The 26886-nt window shown below is 41.9% G+C and overlaps 1 protein-coding gene across 1 annotated transcript in view; it reads right to left on the bottom strand.

Moving 5' to 3' along the window:
* Positions 1 to 26886, bottom strand: part of LOC132870934 (uncharacterized) — a 126884-nt gene that overhangs the window by 56170 nt on the left and 43828 nt on the right. Inside the window, exons 3-5 of the mRNA XM_060904953.1 lie at positions 24806 to 24878; positions 24531 to 24708; positions 10295 to 11387 (exon numbers count right to left, since the gene is read on the bottom strand). Of these exons, the coding sequence (XP_060760936.1) occupies positions 10295 to 11387; positions 24531 to 24708; positions 24806 to 24878 (1344 nt within the window). The remainder of the gene's footprint in view (positions 1 to 10294; positions 11388 to 24530; positions 24709 to 24805; positions 24879 to 26886) is intronic.

Below are 26886 nucleotides of genomic sequence, written 5' to 3'. Positions count from 1 at the left end.
TTGGTTAAATCTATAACACTGACCATACTATTCACTGTTTTGAGAAGGTAAACATCAATGTACTCGCAGCAACTGTTGTTCTGCAATTTCAGTTCAAAATGTTGCTTGAAGGTTTGAAGTTTACTACAGTAGAACAGAAACAACAGCCACTCAGGCCTGTAACCACAAAAATGTAGTAATTATCTTTACATGCTATGACAGAGCAAACAAGACATTTTTTTTCTTCTTCGTTTTGTCAAACCTCACAAGGTGGGGAAATAATGCGATTGCAAATTAACATTTACAAGGAACCCTGAATGCGGCATCAGAGACACTGGCTAATCCATATCTCAAGAACATGCTGAGTTCTATAGATCTCAATGCAATGATTACACATCAAAATACTGCAGCTTCAGCTGAAGTAAGTTGACTGAAGAATCAGGAGACCAAAAGCCAGGATTTAATAAAAGAGTATTTATTGGGCCCACAAAGACAACCTTGGCAACAATCTTAGTCTTGGTCTAGGTCTAAACAGAAGTCGAACACAGCCAGCTTATATTCTGATGTTGATGTGTACATGTAAAGGACACACTCTAGACCAGATAAATAATACCCAAGGCTAAAAGAAAACATGAATAAAGACAATCATCATGACCCAATAAACCGATGTTTACATTATGAATGAGCAAAGTACAGACGTATGCACTGTGAGTGAACTAAGACCCTTACTGGATACACAAATTGTTATCATCGAGATCAATTCAATCACTGAAAAACAGAAAATACTACAATTGACAATTAAGCACCAGGTGGTTAGCTATGTGCCGAGGCCCCATGGTCCAAGCCTTGGCTAGTAGGCGGTGATAGGATTGGCCTGAACTGCATGCCTTTTGCATTGCATCAATGGTGGTGTCACCAGGCATTCTTGTTTAGAAAAAAAGAAAGCAACTCCCATTGTACTCTGACTCTTAGAGGACTAAATTGGTTCTTTCAAGTCCTTCTTTCACACATGCTGAAGCTGTCAAATGTTTGTGCTGTACATTCATGTCACTGGATCTGCACGATGTATACTTCTATATTCACTACCACCCCAGAACACTGGTATGTCTTGAGCTCAAACCTTTGCCTTTTAGGCTCTCGAGAGCCCTACAGGCATTTTCGACATTCCAATGGCCAGAAGTGGCAGGATCCTCCTGTGCCTCCACCAGTGTGCAGGCCATTCTAGACAAGTTACATCTCACATTTTCAGGCTCAAGGTACACTCTCTGGTGTTAATGCTCACCAAGACCAAAGCACCAAATTAACAGGTGTTGAGCTGGTTTCAATGAGGATGGTAAGCAACATTATGCCACACTTCCCCGCTGGATGGAAATCTTCACTACAGGTGCTAAACTCATAGGATGTGGTCCCCCCCATGAAATGCAAGGCTGAGGAATGTAATCATAACTTTATAAATAGGTTATGAACTACGAGTCCGATGTCCTGGAGCATGAATCAACAAAATCCAACAACCTTTCTATCAATAGTTGGGACTCCGTTACAGTATTTTATGGCTAGAGGAAGTAAATCATGCACAGAATCTTTCAATGAACTGAAAATGTTGGTACTGTTTCTACTCTTCACATGTGACTTGAGTTTGATGACAATTAAACTGTCTGGTATCTCACTGGCTCTGTTTTAGTTCTGTTTTAACCCTAATGCTGCAGTACTACACTGATAATAGTGTTGTAATTAATGCATTACTTGCATGGTGATGATGGCCTGGCTGTGGCCAAATGGTAAGAGAAGCAGTTTTGGGACCAAAAGGTTGCCGGTTTGATTCCCTAGACCAGCAGGAATGGCTGGAGTGCCCTTGAGCAAGGCACCTAACCCCGAACTGCTCTCCAGGCTGCTCTGGGTGTGTTGTACATCACTCTGAATAAAAGCTAAAAGCCATTAATGTCATAATGTTGTGACTAGGGTTGGGCGGTATCCAAATTTTGATACCTTTAAACCGTCTCTGTGTTTTCCCGGGGTATACGGTATTACCGAGAAAAAAATAATATTTTGTTTCGGCCTACTGTGTAACGTGCGCCTATGCCTCAAATGTACTATTTAAAAGCAGCATAGCGAATTGTGTGCATTGTGGTATGGATTAAGCAGCAAAGCGAATTTTGTGCATTAAGTAGGGTTGCCACATCTGAGTTGTAAAAAACCGGGACACATCGGTCGGCAGCCGCGCCTGTGCGCACGTACGAGCGCGGGGGTTGAGGGCTGCGGACACGCACATCTACGAGGCCTTATGCCTTATGTGAATGTTCACGTTTAAAAATAAAACAGTTCAACTGGTGCAGTTAGGCGTTTAGTTAAAATTAATTTTGTCTTCTTAACCCTTAAATGGGCACTACCACAAATATTATTACAAAAAATAATTTCATATAGGAATGATCTTATTTGGACGCCAATTTTTTTTAAACAAATATTTAATAGTAGGCTAACAGCCCCCTGAAGAGTCTCTCCTCCCATTCCGTTTCCAAATCAAAATAATACAAATATAATCAATATAATTTCTCTCAGTCTGCTTCGTTGTTGTTTTAGCCTTTTCTCTGGAGAACTGAACTTTAAAAGTTAGACTACCGTATCATACCAAATAGCCCTAATCCTTTGTTTTAATCACAAGAGAGAGGTGCTATGTTATTGGGACAACTGATTTATTCATTTCTCACGCCAGTGTTCAGGCATTCTTTTTTGATATATTTAATGATTTATTTAATGATTCATTTATTGATGAAATTGGCCCAGGCTTTAGAACCAGCCTTTATCAGAATCAGAACATAGGAAGTAGACAGCCAGCCTACTCGCGCACCGACCAAGGGAACTCTCACCTATTGTTTGGTATTACGGTATTCCAGTATCTTTGATTTCGCGCGGCCGCCGTTGTATTGACCACGATCACCTAGCAACGGCGACTGGCTGTGTGCGCAAACATTCGGTGAGGCCGCACAAGTAGCTGCCTACAATATGCCCGCTTACGTGAAAACTATTAATATGTTAAGTGGCTGCGAGAAACATTAATGATTTGTGTTTATTTCAATGGGGATAATGTGAGGAAGTAAAAAACCGGGACAAAACGTGTCCCGGGAAGGTTATTCCATTTTCCTGGACATTTTCCATTTTCCACAAAAAACCGGGACAATCCCGGAAAAACCTGGACGTGTGGCAACACTAGCATTAAGAGATATTTCAAAGCATCACGCAACTCTTCCTTCAGCTTGAAAATAGCATTCAACTGTCGTTTACACATGTCTGCGTTGAAACGCCATTTGCAGCACTATTTCACCTACTCCATCAAAAAAAAGTACACGATGAGCAGGATCATACCCTTTCAAGCATGGGAAATAAAAAAAAGAAAAAGAATCAACCAACACCCCGTTTAGACTGCGCGATAAACCATATTCTTCAGCGCAAATGAGGCGAACCTAATTCAAATGCGTGATAGCTGCACAAGGCAAAATCATATGGGCCCACGTCATGCCATGGCAGGGAAATTAATAATCAAATGGCCTTACCTTGCTTAAAACGTTGTCTTGATCACATAACTCCTTACAATTATTCCACTTAAATCCATACGGTTTAACACACCCAACAAAGATAGCAAGCGCATTGCTAATTCCCACCAGAAACCTAACAGTTTACGCTACGATGTTTTCTTCCGTTTCTTCAGTAGATGACATTTCAAACGTTTATTACCCACATCCCAAATGTCATACGTTATATTATTTTACCTTGTTGTTACTCATGTAACCTACTCAAAACACAACTCATTGGAGAGATCTCGTGGAAGTGGAGTACCCCAGGCTATGGTGTGCCTTAGGGGACATATTAGATTTTTCGTTTGGTTTGAAACCAAAATACTGCCACACTGCCGATGTTGTATTTTTTTTTTGCCACTAACTCGTTATCTTGACTTGCTATCTTTCAACCGCGGTCTCAGTCTCTTTTTTTTTTTAGATAGGACAGTATAGAGAGACAGGAAATGAGCGGGGGAGAGAGAGACGGGATCGGGAAATAACCTCGGGTCGGAATCGAACCCGGGTCCCCGGATTTATGGTACGGTGCCTTAGCCATCTGAGCCATGACACCGCCGGTCTCAGTCTCTTGCGAAGCTTTCTGTCAGACTCCAAAATGTCACGCAGGGTTGCCATGACAAACAACCCTGCACGCGATGAGAACTTCTTTAGGAAATTGATAGAATTAGTGAAAATACGATCACACAGTTATTCGGGATGATCTTCAATTTATTATTTTATATTATGACCTCATGTACTCCATATTTATTTAGATATTATATATTTTTTTAAATGACGGTAATGAGACCGATACCGTTGGTACTTTTGGATACCTCGGGATACCTTCTTACCGTAATACCGCCCAACCCTAGTTGTGACTACTTAAGGTCAAAAGAAAAACAATGGTCTTATTTTAAACATTACCATTAGATTATATATTTTATCATCCACAGAAAGTAAAGATCATTAAAATGGGAAATTCAGTTCAAAATACAGCAACAATAAACATATATACTCACCAGCCAGTTTATTAGGTACACCCATACACCTGCTGTTATGCAGTTTTCCAATTTGCCAATCCCTTGACAACAATACAATGCATAAAATCACACAGATACAAATCAAGAGCTTCAGTTAACGTTCACTTCAAACATCAGAATGGGAAAAATTGTGATGTCTGTGACTTTCACTGTGGCATGGGTGTTGGTGCTAGATGGACTGGTTTGAGTATTTCAGAAACTGCTGATCTCCTAGGGTTTTCTCACACAACAGTCTCTAGAGTTTACGCAGAATGGTGCCAAAACCAAAAAACACTGAGTGAGCGATGGTTCTGTGGGTGGAAACATCTTGTTAATAAGAGAGGGTCAGAGGAAAATGGCCAGATTGGTTCGAGCTGGCAGGAAGGATATAGTAACCCATATAGTCACTCTTTACAACCGTGGTGAGCAGAAAAGCATCTCAGCATGCAACAGCAGAAGACCACATTGGGTTCCACTCCTGCCAGCCAAAAGGAATCTTAGAATCAAGAACAAGTTCCTATTAAAAGTGGTCGGTGAGTGTTGTTGGGGTTCACCCCAGTCAGAGACCCCGATTCCTTCGTGGGCCACCCTCGGATCCGGGACGAATGACAGAACGATAGAAACAGACAGGGGAACCAGAGAGTTCACATGCCAGTTAATTCGCACAGTCACTTCGTCGAAATGAAAACATTCTTGGAAACATCTTATAGTATCTCTGTGTTTATGTTTTGTCTTCATTTGTGTGTGTATGTGTAATGGGTGTGCGTCTATGTGGAAGTGTGTAATGATCTTGAATCAATCATAATATAATAACATATTTCTGATCATAGTAAGGTACAGATAGATATCAGAGTCTCGGCTTATGGTCAATATTATGGTTAATAATGTCTAAACACAGAATGTCTAGTCTACGGAGTCTATTCAGAGAAGGTCAAAGACACTAGTTTGCACAGAAAGGATCTAATAATTTCTTAACACATGAATGTGTGTTAAGTCAGTAAATTACATCTTGATTTCATCAACATAAGCAAAATAACAAATAACAATATGTCTTTAATAATACTAAAACAAAGAATGTGTGTTATAAGAAAATAAACATAAAAAAATAACAACTTAAACATAAGAACAATGAGAATATGTCTGAAAGAGAGAGAACAATTAAACAACTAACAGGATTAAACTCATAACTAAATTAGGTTAATGCTTTTAAACTAAAAACCCTTAGAATCATAAGATCTTAACTATAATTATAATGTCATTATGAAACTAATCTAAAACTATAAAACTAACAATCACGGAATGCATTCATTAATTACGGGATCCAAATCACTACCATAGTATATTTCAAGCTTTTAAGAAGCTATAAACCTAAGTTTCAAATATAGCTGCAAGCAGCAATGCGGGGCCAAGCAGTGTGACCCAGCCTAAGTTGCCATGGCAACAGAAAGAACTGACCAGGCAGACGGTTAGTCTAAAGTTACTATGTACCAAGTTTGGGAGAAATTGGTCAAAAATTGAGGGAGAAGGATTTTAATAGATTTTCACAAATTTCAAAATGGTGGAAAATCTACCTGGTGGAATATGACGCCATAGGGCGTGTTGGATTCGTTTTGACAGAAGGATTCCAGAGATATTAGAATTTTGTTTCTACCCAAAATGCATCATGAGATATGAGCCAAAAATCATTTTTCCTAGTTATAGCGCCCCCTAGCGGCCTATTTGGTCCAAATGTTTTTTGGCCCTTTCTGGAGGGGTGGGGCATAATGCCACCAAGTTTCGTTAAGATATGCCAAAGGGCGGCCGAGATATGAGCACACTTCCTGTTTCGCGTATGCGCAGCCAATTTTGATTGGCTGCCACGGCCAAACGCTTATGAAATTCTAAAAACCGGTTATGTTTCTTCTGCAGCTTAGTCCAAAGTTGCCATGTACCAAGTTTGGGTGAAATTGGTCAAAAATTGAGGGAGGAGAAGCATTTTAATTGATTTTCACAAAATTCAAAATGGAGGATAATCTACCAAGTGGAATATGACGTCATAGGGTGCGTTGGATTCGTTTATACCGAAGGATTCTAGCGATACTAAGATTTTGATGATCAGATGTACGGTTCAAAAGTAACAAGCAGAAATGTACTTCCAACTTTGACCTGTTGGTGGCGCTAGAGAGTTTGAGGTGGTGAGTTGAAATTTGCTGACAAGAACCTTGAGGCAGCCTAGAATCAGTGTGCCAAATTTCACAACCTCTCGTCAGACGGTTCTATGGGTTGCCATAGAATTTCATTGATTTTAACAAAATTCAAAATGGCGGAAAATCCTCAAGGCAGAATATGACGTCATAGGGTCCGATGGATTCGTCTTTCCCCATGGATTCCAGAGATAGTGGAATTTTGTTTCTACCCAAAACGCATCATGAGATATGAGCCAAAATACATTTTTCCTAGTTATAGCGCCCCCTAGTGGCCAATTTGTTCCAATTTTTTTGTAGGCCTTTTTGGAGCAGTGGGACATAAAGCCACCAAGTTTCGTTAAGATACGCCAAAGGGTGGCCGAGATATGAGCACACTTCCTGTTTCGCATCTGCGCAGCCAATTTTGATTGGCTGCCACGGCCAAACGCTTATGAAATTCTAAGAACCGGGTAAGTTTCTTTTGCAGCTTTGTCCACAGTTGCTATCTACCAAGTTTGGGAGAAATTGGTCAAAAATTGAGGGAGGAGAAGCATTTTAATTGATTTTCACAAAATTCAAAATGGCGGAAAATCTTCCAGGTCGAATATGACAAGAGAGGGCACGTTGGATTCGTTCTGACCCAAGGATTCCAGTGATACTAAGATTTTGACGATCAGACGTATGGTTCAAAAGTAACAAGCAGAAATGTACCTGCGAATTTGACCTGTTGGTGGCGCTAGAGAGTTTGAGGTGGTGAGTTGAAATTTGCTGACAAGAACCTTGAGGCTGCCTAGAATCAGTGTGCCAAATTTGAAAACCTCTCCTCAGACGGTTCTATGGGTTGCCATAGAATTTCATTGATTTTAACAAAATTCAAAATGGCGGAAAATCCTCAAGGCAGAATATGACGTAATTGGGTGCGATGGATTCGTCTTGACCCAAGGATTCCAGAGATAGTGGAATTTTGTTTCTACCCAAAACGCATCATGAGATATGAGCCCAAAGTCATTTTTCCCAGTTATAGCGCCCCCTAGCGGCCAATTTGTTCCAAATTTTTTGTGGGCCTTTGTGGAGGGGTGGGGCATAAGGCCACCAAGTTTCATTAAGATACGCCAAAGAGCGGCCGAGATATGAGCACACTTCCTGTTTCGCGTCTGCGCAGCCAATTTTGATTGGCTGCCACGGCCAAACGCTTATGAAATTCTAAAAACCGGGTAAGTTTCTTGTGCAGCTTAGTCCAAAGTTGCCATCTACCAAGTTTGGGAGAAATTGGTCCAAAATTGAGGGAGGAGAAGCATTTTAATTGATTTTCACAAAATTCAAAATGGCGGGAAAACTATCCGGGCGGAAAATGACGTCATGGGGTCCGTTGGATTCGTCTTGGCCCAAGGATTCCAGGGATACCAAGTGTTTGAAAATCGGACCAACGGTTCAAAAGTTACAAGCAGAAATGTACCTGCAACTTTGACCTGCTGGTGGCGCTAGAGGGTTGGGGGTGGGGACCTAGAATTTGTTGTGGAGAATCATGAGACTGTCCAGAATGTGTGTGCCAAATTTGAGCATTTTCCTATGTACGGTTCTATGGGCTGCCATAGACATCCCTAAAGGCCAATTTATGCCGACAACCCAGTCCTCGCAGACAGTGTCGCAGACAGTGTCTGCGTAGCCCCCCCACTTTCGCAGACGCTCTGCGCGCACCTCCCAAAAACTGTGACCACCGCAGAAGCCTCGCAGACAGCACCGCAGACAAGAGGGCTCTGATTGGTCCACTCTACCCGCACTTCCGCTTCCCTACTTTCCTGGTTTGTTTTGTTTTCACAACCGCCATTTTTAAAAACACGAGCGAAGATGGAGCAGCATGAAGAGCGGTTGATTGAGGAAGTACGTACATCTATACGACTCCAGTTCTAGTCATTATAAAAAAAAAAAATAAGTAACCGGAGGATAAACACTCCACTAACCACACCCACCAACTACTCCTAGCAACTTCGCCCCCCTTTGCGTTGTGCCGGTGAATAACATCGCGCACGCTTATTCCCCCGCTCAACAATAAATTACAACTGTCTGCGAAAAGCTATCTGCGAAAGCCTTGTCGCAAGAGCATGCAGAGGCCTTTAGGAGAAAGTTGAATTGTCTATAATAATAATAAGAAAACCTACAAACACATTAGGTGCCTTCGCCAGCTTCGCTGCTTGGCCCCTAACTAAATGAATTAACAAACATGAACCTTAATTCTACCATTTCAGCGTGTGTGAGTCGATCTGACACCAAAACAGACCTTGGTGAATCTTTCAGACACCTCTCTGAATGAATACACATTCATATCAAAAAATAAACAAAATGTTCCCAAACAATGTCCAGCCGAGACAGAAGGTCATTTTTAACTGAACCTTAAGTTAATCCTTAATTCTGTCACCATTTTAATAAATTACTGCCTTCTTGGTCAAGAAAAATATATAAACCTAACAATCGTATAAATTGACAACTTTACATGTGCCACAGAATGGAAATTCCTATTTGCATTGGCATAGTTGAAAAAGGAGAGTTCAGTACACGGAACTGGTGTATCTTGAAACGCAAACACGGTTGTCCCCTCTTTCAAATGCAAATCCTGTATATGCAAAAGAGGGTGGTAAAATAGGCCAATTCCAAAATCCGGAAGCATTTCGTAACTTCTGAGATTCATTAATATTCATGCACAAAAAGTTGCATCCACCAGTCCACGTTCAAGTTCAAGCTACAGTACATTACCATGGACCTGCACAGCCATTACACTAGTTCTGCAGTTATGGTTATGAACAGAACAAGGACAACCATCACTGCACAATCACAACAAGATTAAGGGTGTTTGGTGCACCAGTCATTGTTGATATCGATATTCCTGCTCTTACTGGAGTCCTTTGTTCGGTCCACGAGGTGTAGCATCCTACAAGAACCTGCAAGTAGCTACGCATACTGTGTGATTTTATTCACTTTTTGATGATTTAAGCCAGATCAAAGAAATGGTTTGCATTGTCATAAATCAACAATATCACATGCATCTTTATCAACCCTTTTGTCAAGTAAATCTCTCATTTAAATTTCATCAACAAGACATAACTTAAAAAATAACTAGTTCGGTTACTTAGAGAAACATCCATTCTAACTCTCCATTTCACCATGTTGCTTTGAGTCATAGCTAGGGTTGTCAGATTTATATTAAAGTTTGGGAAATTTCTAATAATATTTGGACGGTAAAAAAAATCCTGTGTGTTCAGACTGACAATTGCTTTATGATGAATGAGTTTGAAATAACTACTTGATTGAATTACATAAAAAAATATCCGGCAACCCTGGCTATCGTGGTGCCTGTGTGAACCATCGCGCTGCAAAAAAGCAAATCAGAGCAGAACTCATCAATACAGTAATGAGCGCACCAAAAAGGGAATACAGCTCGTCTCATTATAGGGCCAAATCATACTTTCTATCAGACATCAGAGAATTTCAAATACTGAATAAATGCATTTCACTGCCACTTTAAATCATGCATTGAGTTAGTGCACTTGTGGGTCTTGAATCTAATGGAATATATGTCTTTCCACACTACGAGCAGTGATACCGTCTCTCTCCTGTGTGAATCCGCTGATGTCTCTGGAGCTGACTCTGTGTCGTAAAACTCCTTCCACACTGTGAGCAGTGATGCGGCTTCTCTCCTGTGTGAATGCGCTGGTGTAATTGGAGAGAACTCTGATGAGTAAAACTCTTTCCACACTGTGTGCAGTGATACGGTTTCTCTCCTGTGTGAATACGCTGGTGTCGCTGGAGATCAATATGACGAATAAAACGCTTTCCACACTGTGAGCAGTGATACGGTCTCTCTCCTGTGTGAATGCGCTGGTGTAACTGGAGAGAACTCTGACGAGTAAAACTCTTTCCACACTGTGAACAGTGATACGGCTTCTCACCTGTATGAATCCACTGGTGTTCTTGGAGATGACTCTGTGTCGTAAAACTCTTTCCACACTGTGAGCAGTGATGCGGCTTCTCTGCTGTGTGAATCCACTGGTGTCGTTGGAGATAATACTGTTGAGTAAAACTCTTTCCACACTGTGAGCAGTGATATGGCTTCTCTCCGGTATGAATGTGTTGGTGTCGCTGGTGATCGCTGCGACGAGTAAAACGCATCCCACATTGTGAGCAGTGATATGGCTTCTCGCCTGTGTGAATATGCTGGTGTAATCGGAGATTACTCTGTGTCGTAAAACTCTTTCCACACTGTGAGCAGTGATACGGCTTCTCTCCTGTGTGAAACCACTGGTGTTGTTTGAGATGAGATTGTGTCCTAAAACTCTTTCCACACTGTGAGCAGTGATGTGGCTTCTCTCTTGTGTGAATCCTCTGGTGAGTTTTGAGTGCATTCTGATGACAAAAACTCTTTCCACAGTCTGAACAGTGGTGAATTTCCTTCTGCATATCATTGTGAGAAGTTTCAGAACTGAAAGGATCAGATGATGTTGGCTGACGACTGGAGCCCTCGGAGGGTATCTGAAGCTTACATTTAATCTCTCCTGATTCCCGAAGTCTTTCATACTCTTCGTAGTGGCATTTCTGGATGTGTTTGTGGAGATACATTTGAGATGCATAGGAACGAGGACATGTGGAGCAGGAAAAGACTTGCAGCAGAGTGTTGTTTACTGCTGGAGAATATCAGAATATCAATATCAGAAACTGAAGATGAAATGCAACAAGATAATAAAAAGTAAGAACACTATCCCAGTGTAAAGGAGTGTTTGAGGCGAAATAAAAATACTCCAGATTCTAGAATGAAGTCTTACTAATCTGTAATTTAAGAAACCAACAACAGAGAATAAGTGGATCTGGAAATGACTCTGTGTGCAGATTCACAAGGCTCAGGGACACCAGCATGGATTTGAGAACCAAAAAAAAAAAAAATGCAGACAGCTGCTGGTGATGACAAATCATACAATTCCTGAAACAGCTGCTGGAAACCCCTGCCGTGAGAACAGAACCAGACAGGTTAGCCCAGCCATGCAAATAGCACAGAATAAAATAAAATGGGATATGCCAGTGGTATTAAATGATTAGAGAATCTCACAGATCCTGCATCTTACATTATCAGAATAATGTAGTGATGCAGTCCTCAAAGGAAGTACTGTACATCAATGCCAAATAATTCTCACTGGCACTTTTAGCCAGCTTCTTCCATGCTTAGACCAAAAAAAACATGTCTGAGAATGAATACATAGCAGCCTCTAGCTAGGAATACTGGTGGATTTAATAAGGTGTTAGAACAGTCAACAATAGCCACATCCCCATTAGAGATGAAATAGTATGAAAATCATACTGACCAAATCATCAGTATTATTGCAGTATTGTTATGTGCTGAAAATGCTCAAAAAGTACGAATATATAAACTGAAATCATCTCATTAAGTTTTATATTGAAAACCACAAAATTAGCAACACTATGAACTTTTTGTTTGCATAAACATTGAAATAACATTACGGCTGACACCAACAACTATTTCTCTATCAATTAACCTATCGACTATTTTACAGAATCATGAAAAAATAAGCAGTATTTTCTGCTCAGAGATGCTGAGGAGCTTGTCCGCTCATGGCACCGAAACTATACCCAGTCATGGGAAATATGCAGTCTCCAATAATATCTGGCTGCAGAGTCACAGAGCTGCAGTTTTAGACCCCGCAATTTTAAAAGAGCAGTTTTAGGCCATTGGCATTCAGCGCCACATTTATCTTAGTGATTATTAGGTTAGAGCAATATTAACAAGCATGAAAAGCAAGCAAAACTAAACTCACTCTCACTGCGCACAGAAAAAGTGGCATGTGGATCTGTGCCAATCTGTCTCCAACATACAAAACCCAGAAAATAATAAAACCAGCTAAATTCTGTCTTACCTTTCCTCAGGAGAGCTGGTGTTTCAATCAAGCTAGCTGAGTCAATTTTTAGATTCATGATAGCCAGAGGCACACATGCTTGCTTACATGATGGGTGAAAACTGGCCAAAACTAGTGGCTCTAGAGGAGTGCTCTGGTTATAGTAGACTCCACTGCACAACACACTTTCAGCCCAGAAACATTGTTAAGCTAAGAATTAGCTTTTAAATTTTTAAATAAATTGCGCATTTATTATACTTGTAATGCCTTAAAACAAACAAACAAACAAACAAACAAACCACTGAATAGTCTCACTCTACAGTACCCAAGTAACGTTTTGTTCTTTGATTATCTAATCCACCTGCATTAATCAAAAGGTACAGGTTATTTATTAGTGCTACAATTATGAAGACAAGAGCTGGAGGTCGAGCCTTTTCCTACAAAGCTCCCCAACTTTGGAACAATCTTCCAATTACTGTTTACAGACCGAGATACTGCCTCAATTTTAATTCTAAACATATTTTGTTAAATAGCTTTTATCTAGGGTGAAGGTGCAGATCTTTTGGGGGGGGGGGGGGGGGGGGGGGGTCATGACTCAAAGAGCTACAGTTGAGTTAGACATGGTAGTTCTCATGCCTGATGGGATGCCAGTGACTGAGCCGGACAAACGTACCATCGTTACACTCTATTAGGGCAATTCCATGTAAATGTCAACCTCACCATGCAAAAATAAAGCAACATGTAATACATCAAAACCACTCCCAGAGATATCACCTAGGCCTGTATTTTACAGATGTGAATAAGTTGAACCAATTTGTAACCAACCTAATATGTCACTGTCAGTCTTTCTTTCTTATAATGTAAACCCCAAGCTAAAATCAACTTTGATCATGTACAATTCTATATTATTCCCACAAGCCACAGAAATGTATGCTAAAATCCACAAAACAGCAAAACAATAGCCATCCTAAATATTATTTAAGAACTTTGATAGTTTTAGCTGATATTTAGAGAGTTTTTCAAAGGGTTATGGTGGTTAAATTGCTGATTTTCTAAACATATGCCATGTCTATTTCAGACGCGTCACATCCATAACGGAATTTCGTCACATCCATAACGCTGACTTTTCCTTCCGAAACTCTGCATGAAATACAAAATATTTTAAACAAAGATTTTTTAATATTCACCTTGGACCCCTCTATCAAATGGATATCTCCATTTCGACATTAGGTTTACAATTTCACAGAGTTTGATAAAAATGTACAGTCACCCAAGAAAAGTGATACTTTTTCTGTCACATCCATAACGCATCTTTTATTGGCATTTTCTGGCATGCCCCAGATGTACTATGGGAATTGTTCTTGTTCTATCACTTCTCCAGTATGGTACAGCCTTAAAATATACAACACCTGTTTAAATACTGGGAGACAATAAAACATGCACTGGGTCATTTGTTGCCATTTTGAGTTCAAGTGTCACGTCCATAACGCTGGAATTGCTCATTAACAAATTTCACACTTTACCAATAAAATACATTCAATTTCAGTTCAAGGTCATTATTTGGTGATTAAATAATTAACACAGAGGTTACATCCTAAATGACATCCTTGTGGCGGCTGGGGTACGGTTGACCGCCAGTTTGTGAACGGAGGGCAAGGCCGGGGAAGGTGAGTGGCAAAATTATCACACCTGTGTCAAATTAATTGTGTGAGTGAGTGAGTGAGTGAGTGAGAGAGAGAGAGAGATGTCTTACAGCGACAGCTGAGGGCTTATACTTAGGGAGGAAGCAGAGAGGAAGAGAGAGCTTCCCCGCACACTGTGTTGGTGTATGTGCACGTGTATCCAAAAGTAAATTGTTGAGAAGCTGAAAAGCTTAAATAAAGTTGCCACAGTAATAAACTCACTTGTCCCATTGCTTCAGTGTCCCACCACTCCCAACAAAAGTGCTACATTGGTGCCAAAATCTGGGACACTGAAGTGAACTGCTGACATGGAGTCCTCACCGTTTAAAGAGATCATCCACGCCTTCGCCGCCATTCAGCAGAACCAGCACCAGGCACTGGTTGCGCTGCACAACAAGCAGGACCAGCACTTTAAAGTGCTGCTGCAGGCCCAGCAGGAGAATAACCAGGTGGTCCAGAATCTGCTCATGTCGGCAGCTCCCCCCTTGTTACGCTGACAAAGGTGGGGCCTCACAAAGACCCAAAAGCCTTCCTCGCTCTCTTTGAGCAAGTCGCGGAGGCATGGGGGTGGCCGGTCAAGCAGTGAGCAGCACGCCTACTATTGCTCCTGACTGGAGAAGCACAGCTCGCACCACAGCAACTACACCGGGACAGCAAGCTGGAGTAGCCTCCTTTGAAGAGACCCATACTGCAATGCATCCGCTGCACTCCCAAGCAACGTCATCAGTGCGTCCGTGCGCCAAGTCTGGAGGAGGTCAGCCGGCCATTCGCATTCAGTCAGCAGCTAGCTCTGGAACACCTGCCGGCAGTGGCTGAGGGTGGAAGGTCATGACACCGAAGAGATGATCAGCACGGTCGCACTGGAACAATTCATCACTCGACTGCCAGGAGGAACAGCTAAGTGGGTCCAATATCACCACCCAGCATCGCAGAATAGAGCCATCAGTCTGGCTGAGGACTATCTGGCAGCGGTTCCAGTGGCAGGCAGGAAGCCTGCCTCTTCTCTCCCTTGCCCTGTTCCTGCACCATGGACTCGAGGATCAATTCCACACAGCCAGCTCGCCGAGCCCATGGTTCCTCTTCCCCTCGTGTTTCTTTGTCTCCTCCCCCTCAGGTGAGTGATCCCCAAGCCACCGGTGCAGAGGTGAGGCCCAGGCTAGTGTGCTGGCGCTGAGGGGAGCCTTGGCACTTCCAGGACCAATTCCATGCAATGGAGCTGGAGGCAGTGGTCCAAATACTTGACGCACCAGAGACCACCCCGATCAAGCTGGAGCATACTGCGTTATGAGTATCCAAGAGGGTGCCTGCCACACACTGCTGGATTCAGGCTGTAATCAGACCTCCATCTACCAAAGCTTGCCATAGTGATGGATAGCTTGACGGACGAAGTGAGGCAAGAGTCACCATGGAACATGATGTTTGCGGATGATATTGTGATATATGGTGAAAGTAGAAAGGAGGCCAAGTTGGGTTTGGAGAGATGGAGTTATGCATTGGAACGAAGAGGAATGAAGGTGAGCAGTAGCAAAACAGAATACATGTGCATCAATGAGAATGGGGATGAGAGTGTAGTAAAGATGCAAGGAGTAGACAAAGAAAGTTGGTGAATTCAAGTACCTGGGGTCAACTGTACAGGAAAATGGGGGCTGCAATAGTGAGATGAGAGAGAGAGTGCAGGCAGGGTGGAGCAGTTGGAGAAGGATTTCGGGAGTCATTTGTGATAGGAAAGTCCCCACAAAAATGAAAGGTAAGATGTATAAGACAGTAGTGAGACCAGCTATGATGTATGGATTGGAGACCGTACTCTTAACGAAGAGACAGGATGCAAAATTGGAGGTGGCGGAGTTGAGGATGTTAAGGTTTGCGATGGGAGTGACCAGGTTGGACAGGATAAGGAACGAGCACATCAAAGGGACAGCACATGTGGAGAGCTTGGGAATTAAGCTAAGAGAGATGAGACTGAGATGGTATGGGTACATCCTGAGAAGAGATGCAGAGCATGCTGGAAGGAGAATGTCGAGGATAGAGCTGCCAGGCACACAAAAACGAGGAAGGCCAAAGAGAAGATAAATGGATGTGGTGAGAGAGGACATGAAAGTGGCAGGTGTGGTAGAGAAGGATACGGAAGACAGGGCACAATGGAGACAAAAGATCCGCTGTGGCGACCCCTAATCAGGAGCAGCCAAAAGAAGTTGTTCTTGATTGTGTAGGTCCACTTCCATGGTCAAAAAGTGGTAGCAATTGGGTCAATCCATGTGAAATCACCAGAGGCCTCACCACTGGCCATCTCAGATTTGCTTCATACTTTCTGGAAATATTGTCAGTGTGCCCAATAAATAGTGTACAAAATTTTAGGCTTGTACCTTCATTAGTTTCTGAGATATAGGGGCTTAAAAAAGGGGCGTGGCCTCAATTTCACTGTTGAAACGCGTGCTACAGAAAATGAACCTAACTTCCATAAGTCATTACTTGTTCAAAAGAAATCAAACTTTCTGATTTATTAGGCTTTAAAAAAAATTGAGCCTTTAATTCAAATGCATATTACAAATGTATGACAAGGTCTACCATAAAAACAAATTATACCACTGGAAAGAGCTTGTTTTGTTTAGCAAATGCACAAAATATGAAGTTGGTACCCTAAACCAAACTATAAATATTAAGGTATCAAGTATGGCATGTTTTACGATAGACGGAAATGCTGTTTTAAGGCATATAATCTACTAGCAGACAAACTAGCAAAACATCATTTCATTGCCAAACACCAGAGTGGATATTTGAAGAATTTGAAGGAAAATCTGTCAGCGGATGAATGTATTAAGCTTTTGGATTTTGCCGAAAACTATTCATTCTGTGTACAGGATTCTGCCCAGGGATACCACTGGGACAACAGCCAATGCACTCTTCATCCATTTGCAGTGTACATTAGAGCAAAGAATGAAGATGGTACAAAAGTAACAAAATGCATCTCTCTCTGCATAATAAGTGACTGCCTTAAGCGTGATACAGTGGCCATGCATGCATTCTTAAAAAAGGTTTTACCATATGTATGCCATTTACATCCCCAGCTGAAAAAGGTCACTTACTTCAGTGATGGATCAGCAGCCCAATACAAAAACTATAAAAATTTCACAAATCTAATAAAGCATGCAGACGATTTTGGACTTTTGGCAGAATGGCATTTCTTTGCCACTTCTCATGGTAAATCACGCTGTGATGGTATTGGAGGCACTGTAAAGCGGTCAGCAGCTCAAGCTAGCTTACAGGCAGTCACGAGTGATCACATACTAACCCCATCTGATCTGTTTTTGTGAGCAGAAAAACATATCAAGAACATCCATTTCATCTGGGTTGGTACAGGGGAAGTTATGGAGAGTGGAAAAGCATTGGAGACAAGATTTTCAAGGTCAGCTACTATTCCTGGAACAGGAGACAACCACTCATTCGTTCCAATCATGTTCAACCAGCTGCAGGTCAGCAGGGTGTCAGGTGGTCCTAGCTTCATTGTGGATATGAGTGGGAATCAGCCACAAGTAATGCATAAAACCCCTGTTAAATCAGCAATCTCTCTGGCAGATACAATTCCTGGTAAATATGCTGTATGTTTGTATGACAGACAGTGGTGGATAGGCAACATTCATGAATTATCAGAGGAGGAACAAGATGTACAAGTAACATTTATGCATCCTCATGGTCCCTTTCAGACTTACTGAAAGGGACCAGGAGAGAGGATAACTGTTGGGTCCCTCTGGTGCATGTCATGAAAATTATTGATGCCCCACTTACATCAACTGGCAGGCAGTATAAACTTCCATCTGATGTGGAAAAGCAAACCAATACACTGTTTAAGCTCTTCAAATAAAGTATTTTTAAGGTTATTTTTCCTGCACTGTAGGTTTGTAATATGCCTTAAAACAGCATTTCCGTCTATCGTAAAACATGCTGTACTTGATACCTTAATATTTAGAGTTTGGTTTAGGGTACCAATTTCATATTTTGTGCATTTGCTAATCAAAACAAGCTCTTTCCAGTGGTATAGTTGTTTTTATGGTAGACCTTGTCATACATTTGTCATATGCATTTGAATTATAGGCGCAAAATGTTTTTTTTTTATTTTTAAAGCGTAATAAATCAGAAAGTTTGATGTATTTTGAACACATACCTAATTGCCTAAAGAGTAGTATAACATGAGCAATAAATAAGAAAATTTGAAAGATCTGGTGTGCTTTAATGTGGAGATATGGAGCGTCTAAGTTGCTCCAAAGCACATTTTTTATGATTTTCAGCAAGCCATAACTTGGCAAATATTGAACTGTGAACTTTCTGTTTTAGTATTTAAAGGCGTCTGGCAATGAAGAACAATCCTTGAAAATTTCATGCATCTTGCATGAATAGTTTAAAAGTAATGACTTATGGAATTTAGGTCCGTTTTCTGTAGCACGCGTTTCAACAGTGAAATTGAGGCCATGCCCCTTTTTTAAAGCCCGTATATCTCAGAAACTAATGAAGGTACAAGCCTAAAATTTTGTACGCTATTTATTGGGCACACTGACAATATTTCCAGAAAGTATGAAGCAAATCTGAGATGGTCAGTGGTGAACATTTTTCTAAATCTGTTGATTTGGGGCTGAATTACCCAATTATATATTCACCATCATGTGCTTAAATACTCGTTAACCCTAGGCATATCCTTTGCGCACCATTATGACTAAAGCAGTACTTAAAGTCTTGTCTCAGTTTGTCAATTTTTGGAATACCCAGGTTTGTGCAAAGTCATCAAGGATCCAATTTCACCTCATGTGTTTTTACTGAGGTACTGAAACAACTGCGTATTCAGCACCTTACTTCAACAGCCTATCATGCTCAGTCTCAATTGAGAGGTTTCATCAGACTATGAAGTCTCTCTTGCGTGCCCGTGTTCAAGCTAGATGCAGACTGGGAAGAATCCTTACCATGGCTTATGCTCGCGGCCCGAGAAGTAAATGTGGCTGGGGACTGTAGTTGACTTGCTGACTTTGGGACTGCGGTTGTCATGAACAGTTTTGCGCTCGGGTTTCCGTTGGTGGGGGGTTTATAGCATCAATGAAGCCGACTTTATGTTAGGACTGTTAATGTTATAGTCATGTCTGTTGTTGCCCAAATGAGGATGGGTTCCCTTTTGAGTCTGGTTCCTCTCGAGGTTTCTTCCTCATGTCATCTGAGAGAGTTTTTCCTTGCCACCATCGCCACAGGCTTGCTCACTGGGGATAGATTAGGGATAAAATTAGCTCATGTTTTAAGTCGTTCAAATTCTGTAAAGCTGCTTTGCGACAATGTTTATTGTTAAAAGCGCTATACAAATAATCTTGACTTAATTCAAAAGAGTACAAGTTTTAGCCCAAATGATTTGGTTTTTGGTCATAAGGTTCAGGGGATCCTGTCTGTCTTGAGTGGGGTGGGACATAAAACTGAATCGCTTAGGAGTATTGAAGCTTATGCGAATAGCTTCAAAAGATAGATTATTTCGAGTGCAGGAAATTGCGAGGCAAAATCTACAATGCGCACAGTGAAAAATGAAGCACTTATATGACCGCACAGTAGAGTTTCACTCATTTGAAGAGGGGGATCGAGTCCTTATGCTTCGCCCATTAGTCGGTTCACTTTTTGAGTCCAAGTTTTATGGTCCTTACACAGTTGTTTGCAAAGTGTCGAGCGAGAATTATTTAGTTTCCACACCATCTTGTAGGAAAAAGGCAATATCATGTAAATATGATTAAGCCTTATTATGATTTGATTTGTGTCAAGCCAGTTTTAACTTGTGCTCTGGCGCTTGATTGTGACCTATGTAAAGAAATAGGGGATGAACTGGTGTCACCTAATGATGGCATTTTAAGGGGGCGATTGAAAAATTCAGAATGTTTAGCACAGCTAGAGCGTTTATTAGCATATCTACTAGCATCTCAGCAGGCTGAGCTGATATAGCTTATTAATAAATACCCTGCTCTGTTTGGTGACACACCATTGAGAGCAACTTGGATGGAGCATGATGTTGATGTGGGTGACACTGCTGCTATTGGGCAATGTTTTTGTCGCGTGTCCCCAGAGAAGCGAAAACTGTTGGAATCTGAGATTCAGTACATGCTAGAAAATATCATCACTGTGCCTTCCTCTTCTGCGTGGGCATCGCCGTGCATTCTTGATAAATCTGACAAGCCAATTCGTTTCTGCACAGATTTTCGAAAAGTAAATAGTGTCAATAAAAGTGATTATTTTCTGTTACCCTGCACTGAAGACTGTATTGATGATGAAGTAGGTTTGGCCAAATTTGTGACAAAACTGGACCTTTTAAAAGGCTACTGGCAAGTGCCACTACCACCAAGAGCAAGGGACATCTTGTCTTTTATCACCCCGTTTGGGCTCTATTCTTATACAGTAATGAATTTCAGTTTATGAAACGCCCCAGCCTCTTTTCAGAGGCTTAGGAATCATGTAATTTTAGGTTTAGCCAGGTGTGTGGTTTACCTTGATGATTTGGGCGGCACAGTGGTGTAGTGGTTAGCACGGTCACCTCACAGCAAGAAGGTTCCGGGTTCGAGCCCAGTGGCCGGCGAGGGCCTTTCTGTGTGGAGTTTGCATGTTCTCCCTGTGTCTGCGTGGGTTTCCTCCGGGTGCTCCGGTTTCCCCCACAGTCCAAAGACATGCAGTTAGGTTGACGTGGGGCAGCCTTGGGCTGAGGTGCCCTTGAGTGAGGCACCTAACCCCTGACTGCTCCCTGGGCTCTATGTGTGGCTGCCCACTGCTCTGGGTGTGTGCATGTGTTCACTGCTTCAGATGGGTTAAATGGGATGAATTTCACTGTGCTTGAAGTGTGCATGTGACAAAGGTTTCTTCTTTCTTCTTCTTAAGTGACACCTGGGATTTGCACTTACAGAAGCTCAAATCGGTGTTCGACCACTTGACCGAGGCGCAGCTTGCCAGGTTTACTGTAAAGTGTGAATTTACCTGGGGCACTGCAACATACTTCGGGAAAATTGTCGGCAATGGTGAAGTGTGTCCTGTTCATGTGAAAATCTTGACTATTCAGCAGTATCCACATCCTACTACAAAGAAAGATCTGCAGAGATTTTTAGGTTTAGTGGAGTACTATCAATATTCCTGCAGAAACTTTGACTGTTGTGGCTCCCTTGACCAATCTTTTAAGGGATGGAGAAAAGTATGTGTGGACATCAAACTGTCAGATGGCATTTGAAAATGTAAAACCCATATGTTGTTCTACTCCTGTTTTGGCCGCTCTGCATTTTGATAAATCTCTCTCATTACAGGTTGATGCCAGTAATGTTGGAGCTGGAGCTGTCTTGATTCAAGCTGATGATCATGAAGTTAACCATCCTGTTTGTTTCTTTTCAAAGAAATTCTGCACATATCAGCTTCATGATTCAGTGGTGGAAAAGGAAGCTCTAGCATTAATACAGGCTTTACAACATTTTGCTGTGTACATTCTGGTGTACCATTGACTGTTTTTACTGACCATAATCCTTTGATTTTTCTGAATTCATTGAAATGTCTAAATCAGCGTCTAGTTTGTTGGTCTTTATTTTTACAGTCTTACTGTTTAGATATAAGGCACATTAAGGGGTCAGATAACATTGTGGCTGATGCCCTATCTCCTGTTTGGCTACAGTATGTGTTGCTGTGGTGCTTGATTTTTTTTTCTCCTTGGCTCTTTTTTTTTTCCCTCTTTTCTACCCTTAATTTGCTCCTAGGCACCATGGTTGCTGGGCGGACAGGGGAGTGGAGAGTTGGAGAGAGAGGATAAGTACCTCCGCGGACATATGGCTTTGTGCTGGATGGGTCTACTGCTGGTCTATGTGCTGGATATGGAACGACTGAAATCTTTTGGTCTTTGTTTGGAAAACTATGATCCCCATAAGGCTCTTTGTTTTTTTTTTTGTTTGTTTGTTTTTGGGTTGTTTTTTTTTTTGGGGGGGGGGGGGGCCATGTGAGTTCAGCGCTGCCGCTGTGATTGCTTGTAGGTGTGGCTGGGGAGCTCGTTACAGCAACACCTGTGAACTCCCTTTAAAATGCGGAGCCTTTGGACAATGGCTGCTACTAGTGGGCTCGGCGCGGCATGTCTGCCATTTCATTTGTGTTTTGGTTTGGTTATTTGTAATGGCTTTGTTTTGTATTTGGTTTACTCTGTAAATATTTAAATTCTCTTTAAGTAAATTAAGATCATCAATCTCTGTACTTGTCCTCCTACCTTTGTTATGATTTGTGAGCCAGTCATAACAGGGACATTGACTATGAGGTGAAGCAAACAGATAGGGGTGGGGCACTGCAGATATACCACCTCAATCTGTTTAAACTTTGGAACAACAGTGCCCATGGCACTGATGATGGTAGTTCCAGAGAGAGAGGAGCTGGGGCCAGAAGTAAAAACGAACAGCCCCCGGTCCCCTGTGGAGACCACCTTTCACTGTCCCAACTCATGGAGGTTGCCATGTTACAAGAGAGGCTTTCTGAGGTTTTTTCGCCCCTTCCCGGTTGCACTGACCTCACAGAACACCACATCGAGAGGCCTCCAAGGGGTGGTGGTGCATAACTGCCCATACCACTTAACCAAACACAATAAAACTCGAAATGGGAATCATCAAGAAGTCTACTGGAGCAGTCTGGTGGTCTTGGTCCCCAAGGCTGACAGGTCAGTCCAATTCTGTGTGTGGACTACAGAAAGGTCAACACGGTGTCTAAATTTGACCTGTACCTGATGCCTCATATTGACGAGTTGCTCAATCGATTAGACGCAGCTCATTTTTTCAACACTGGATTTAACAAAGAGATATTGGCAGATCCCCTCGACTCCCCTATCCTGCGAAAAAAACGCCCTTTTCCACCCCTTTCAGTTTACACCAGTTTGTCACCTTTCCGTTTGGGTTATTCTGGGCCCTGGCAAATGTTCCAACGTCTCATGGACAAAGTCCTGCACCAACACACTGCCTATGCTGCGGGATACCTCGACGACATCATTATACATAGTATTGATTAGCCATGGCACGTTAAATAAAAACAAAACAAACAAAAAAAAAAAAAACAGGGCTGTTCTGAAGTCATTGAGGCACTTCGGACTCACAGCTATCCCAAAGAAGTGTGCAACTGGGCAGGTGTATAGTATATCTGGGCTTCCACTTGGGTCATGGGCAGGTGCGTCCCCAAATTGACAAGACTTGCAGCAATTGCGACCTGTCCGAGGTCCAAGACCAAAAAGGGGGTGAGACAGTTCCTGGGCCTGGCTGGCCATTATGGCAGGTTGTGCCCAACTATCCAGATATCACCAACCTGCTGAGTGATCTCACTAAAAAGGGGTACCAGATCTGGTCCAGTGGATGGAGCTGTGCCAACGGGCTTTCATCCAGGTAAAGGTTGCACTGTGTGGTGGGTCACTATTACACCCCCTGACTTCTCTCTCCCCTTTATTTTGCAAACTGAAGCACTGGACAGAGGGCTGGGGGCAGTTTTGCCCCAGATGGTGGAGGAGCACCCAATGTTAGACATTAGCTGCAAACTCTCAGCACAAGAGGCTACGTACAGCACCATTGAGGAGGAGTGTCTGGCCATCAAGTGGGCAGTCCTCAGCCTCCAGTTCTACCTGCTGGGGTGCTCTTTCACCCTCTGTTCAGACCATGCCCTGCTCCAGTGGCTCCACCGCATGAAGGATGCCAATGCATGGATCACCTTTGGGCATTTAGCTTTGTGGCCTTTTAAACTCGAGGGAGTCCACAGGCCGGGGACACAGATGGTGGTGGTGTATTACCTCTCTCACCGGGGGCAGTCAGCTGCATGCCGGATGGCTCCCAGGTCTAAGTCAGGCGGTGGAGGTATGTGGCAGCGGGGGCGTGGTTGAGCATCAGTTTGTGAACAGAGGACAAGGCTGGGGAAGATGAGTGGCAAAATGATCACACCCATGTCAAATTAATGGTGCACGTGTGTATCTTGCAGTGACAGCCAAAGGCTTATATGGACGGAGGAAGCAGAGAGGAAGAGACAGCTTCCCTGTGCACCATGTTTGTGTGTGTCACAAAAGTCAGCCATTGAGAAGCTGAAAAGTTTAAAGGAAGTTGCCACAGTCATTAACCCACCTGTCCAAGTGCTTGTGTCCCTCCACTCACAACAGAAGTGCTACAATCCTATTGTACTTTTAGTGCATGAGATGGTGTGTAATATAATATAATAAAATAATCCGTGAGTGTGTCTCTAAATGTCTTACAGAGGTAGTCTTTATTGTCAGGATCTTCCTCTTTAATGGTGAGACCTTCAGGTGGATTGTCGAGGTTGTCTCCATGGTTGTAGATGTTCAGCTCCAGCATCTCCTCTTTCTTCACATGTACTTCTGACACTTCGGATGTCTCTCCATCTGAAGTCTCTCTTTTCATGTCCTCACACAGCTAATGATAAAACAACAATAAAACATCAACACTGTTTATCAGGTTTGTTAATCTGAAATCACTGTTTTTTGTAATACAAATCATCATTAATATTTACCTGTGAGGGATCTGGACCCCAAAACTTCCTGGAGAAGCGCTGTCCATCTCCTGTTGACTTCATTATAACAGCTCTAAAACAACAACAATAATAATAATAATAAGAGACCACTGCAAAAGTATCAGTTTCTCTGGTTTTACTATTTTTGTACGCATGTGTTTGAGGAACATGAACATTTTTGTTTTATGCCATAAGCTACTGACATTTCCCCCAAATTCCACATTAACATATTGTCACCCAGAGCATTTAATTGCAGAATACGACAACTGGTCAAAATAAAAAAAAAAAAAAAAAAAAAAAAAGGTGGTGTCTAACCATTAGACGACCAGGTGATGGGGGGGAAAAGCTGAAAATTGGACTCATCAGAGATGATGACCTTACTCCAGTCCTATCATGGTCTTTAGCAAACCTCAGCCTGGCTCTTGTTTGCTTCTCATTGATGAAGGGCTTTTTTCTAGCTTTGCATGTCTTCAACCCCACCTGAAGGAGCCTGTTTCAAACAGTCCCTGCCATGCACTTAACCCCATTTGCCATTCTTTTTGGAGGTCACTTGATGTCATCCTACAGTTGTTGAGTGACATTCAAAGGAGTTGATCATCACCCCAGTCAGTGGAGAGTCGTTTTCACCCTCTGCCAGTCTGTAACTCTGTTGTTCCCAATGTCTGCTGCTTGGCTTTATTCTTATGAACTGCTGTCTTTGAAATTTTGAGGATGGACGCAACCTGATGCTCACTGTATCCCTCTGCCAGTAAAACCAGAATTGAACCCCTCTTTCTCCCCCACTCAGAACTTTTCTTTTTAACTCTTTTGACATGATGGATAGATATTTTTGTATTCCAATTAAAAGGTACTACGACTTTTTGCCATCCAAACTGGTTCTATTGCAAGAGGATGGTGATAACCACAGCAGTGGTTTTATACATTACCTCATTAAATAAGATTCGGTTCAGATGATCACCTCATTAAGTAAAATGACGTGTGCTTGTGTTGGAATTCCAGCACAGACACTGGAATGAAATGGCTGCCATTCATCAAGATGCTACTTTAAGAAAAAAAAATTAGTCTCTTAATGTTTTTTTTCCAGAGCTCTGTGTGTGTGATTTATATATATATATATATATATATATATATATATATATATATATATATATATAAATCAATCTCACACACACACACACACAAATTTGTTCCTGGCTACGGCACAACAAAAGGTTGCTGGCCAAGACACTACATCAGTTTAACTAAATTCAAATCCTTTTGTTTCTAATATAAATATATAAATTAATTACTTAGCTGGGGTAAATGTAAACACTTGTCAATTTAGTACGATAATTAGTCCGTTTTCTTCAGAGGTGGAGAACAGAGGTGTCGTTCTTTTTTTCTATTTTTCTGAAATAGAAAAAAGAACGACTCAGTTGTGATGGTGAACTGGTACAAATGACTTACCAAAAATTGCTCAAAAAGAACGACTCATTCACGAACTGCACACAGCTAACTGTGATAGATGTAAACAGCATTAATTTACAAATGGAGAAGCAGACCAGATCTGCACACTTTTGATTAAATCAATATGCTTGATTCAACTCACTAACAGCTGGACAATTAGTATTAAATCACAAACAAAACAATGTGTATTCCAGAATTTTCATACTCCAGAACTTTCTGCTCAACATCATTACTTTAAATGTTGTCCTTCAAAACTCTCTCCATGTAGCGAAACTTAAAAATTTACATTAGCTGTACAAACCCTTCCATTTCTATCATTCATTTTCTCTACAGCTTATCCATTGCAGGCATTGATCTCTACATTAAAAAAAAACTGGATAGCTCATTAGCCAATACGCACTGTACAGATGGGTTGACATATGCTGTACAGTCCAAATGGCCATTTTACCACACCTGTCATTATGTGGACGTGTGTATTTGGCTAACGTGTTAAACCATCATATCCGATCCCAAGAAAAGTATTTCCTCACTTTTTTCCCTTTCATTATTGTGGCAGCGGGGGCATGGTCAAGCACCGGTCTGTGACCGGAGGGCGGAGTCAGGGAAGGTAAGTGGCAGAATCACTACACCTGATG

This window comes from Neoarius graeffei, chromosome 2, assembly GCF_027579695.1.
Source record: "Neoarius graeffei isolate fNeoGra1 chromosome 2, fNeoGra1.pri, whole genome shotgun sequence".
Lineage (NCBI taxonomy): Eukaryota > Metazoa > Chordata > Actinopteri > Siluriformes > Ariidae > Neoarius > Neoarius graeffei.
The sequence above is the reverse complement of the archived record's forward strand: the minus strand, read 5'-3'. Positions and strand labels throughout refer to the sequence as shown.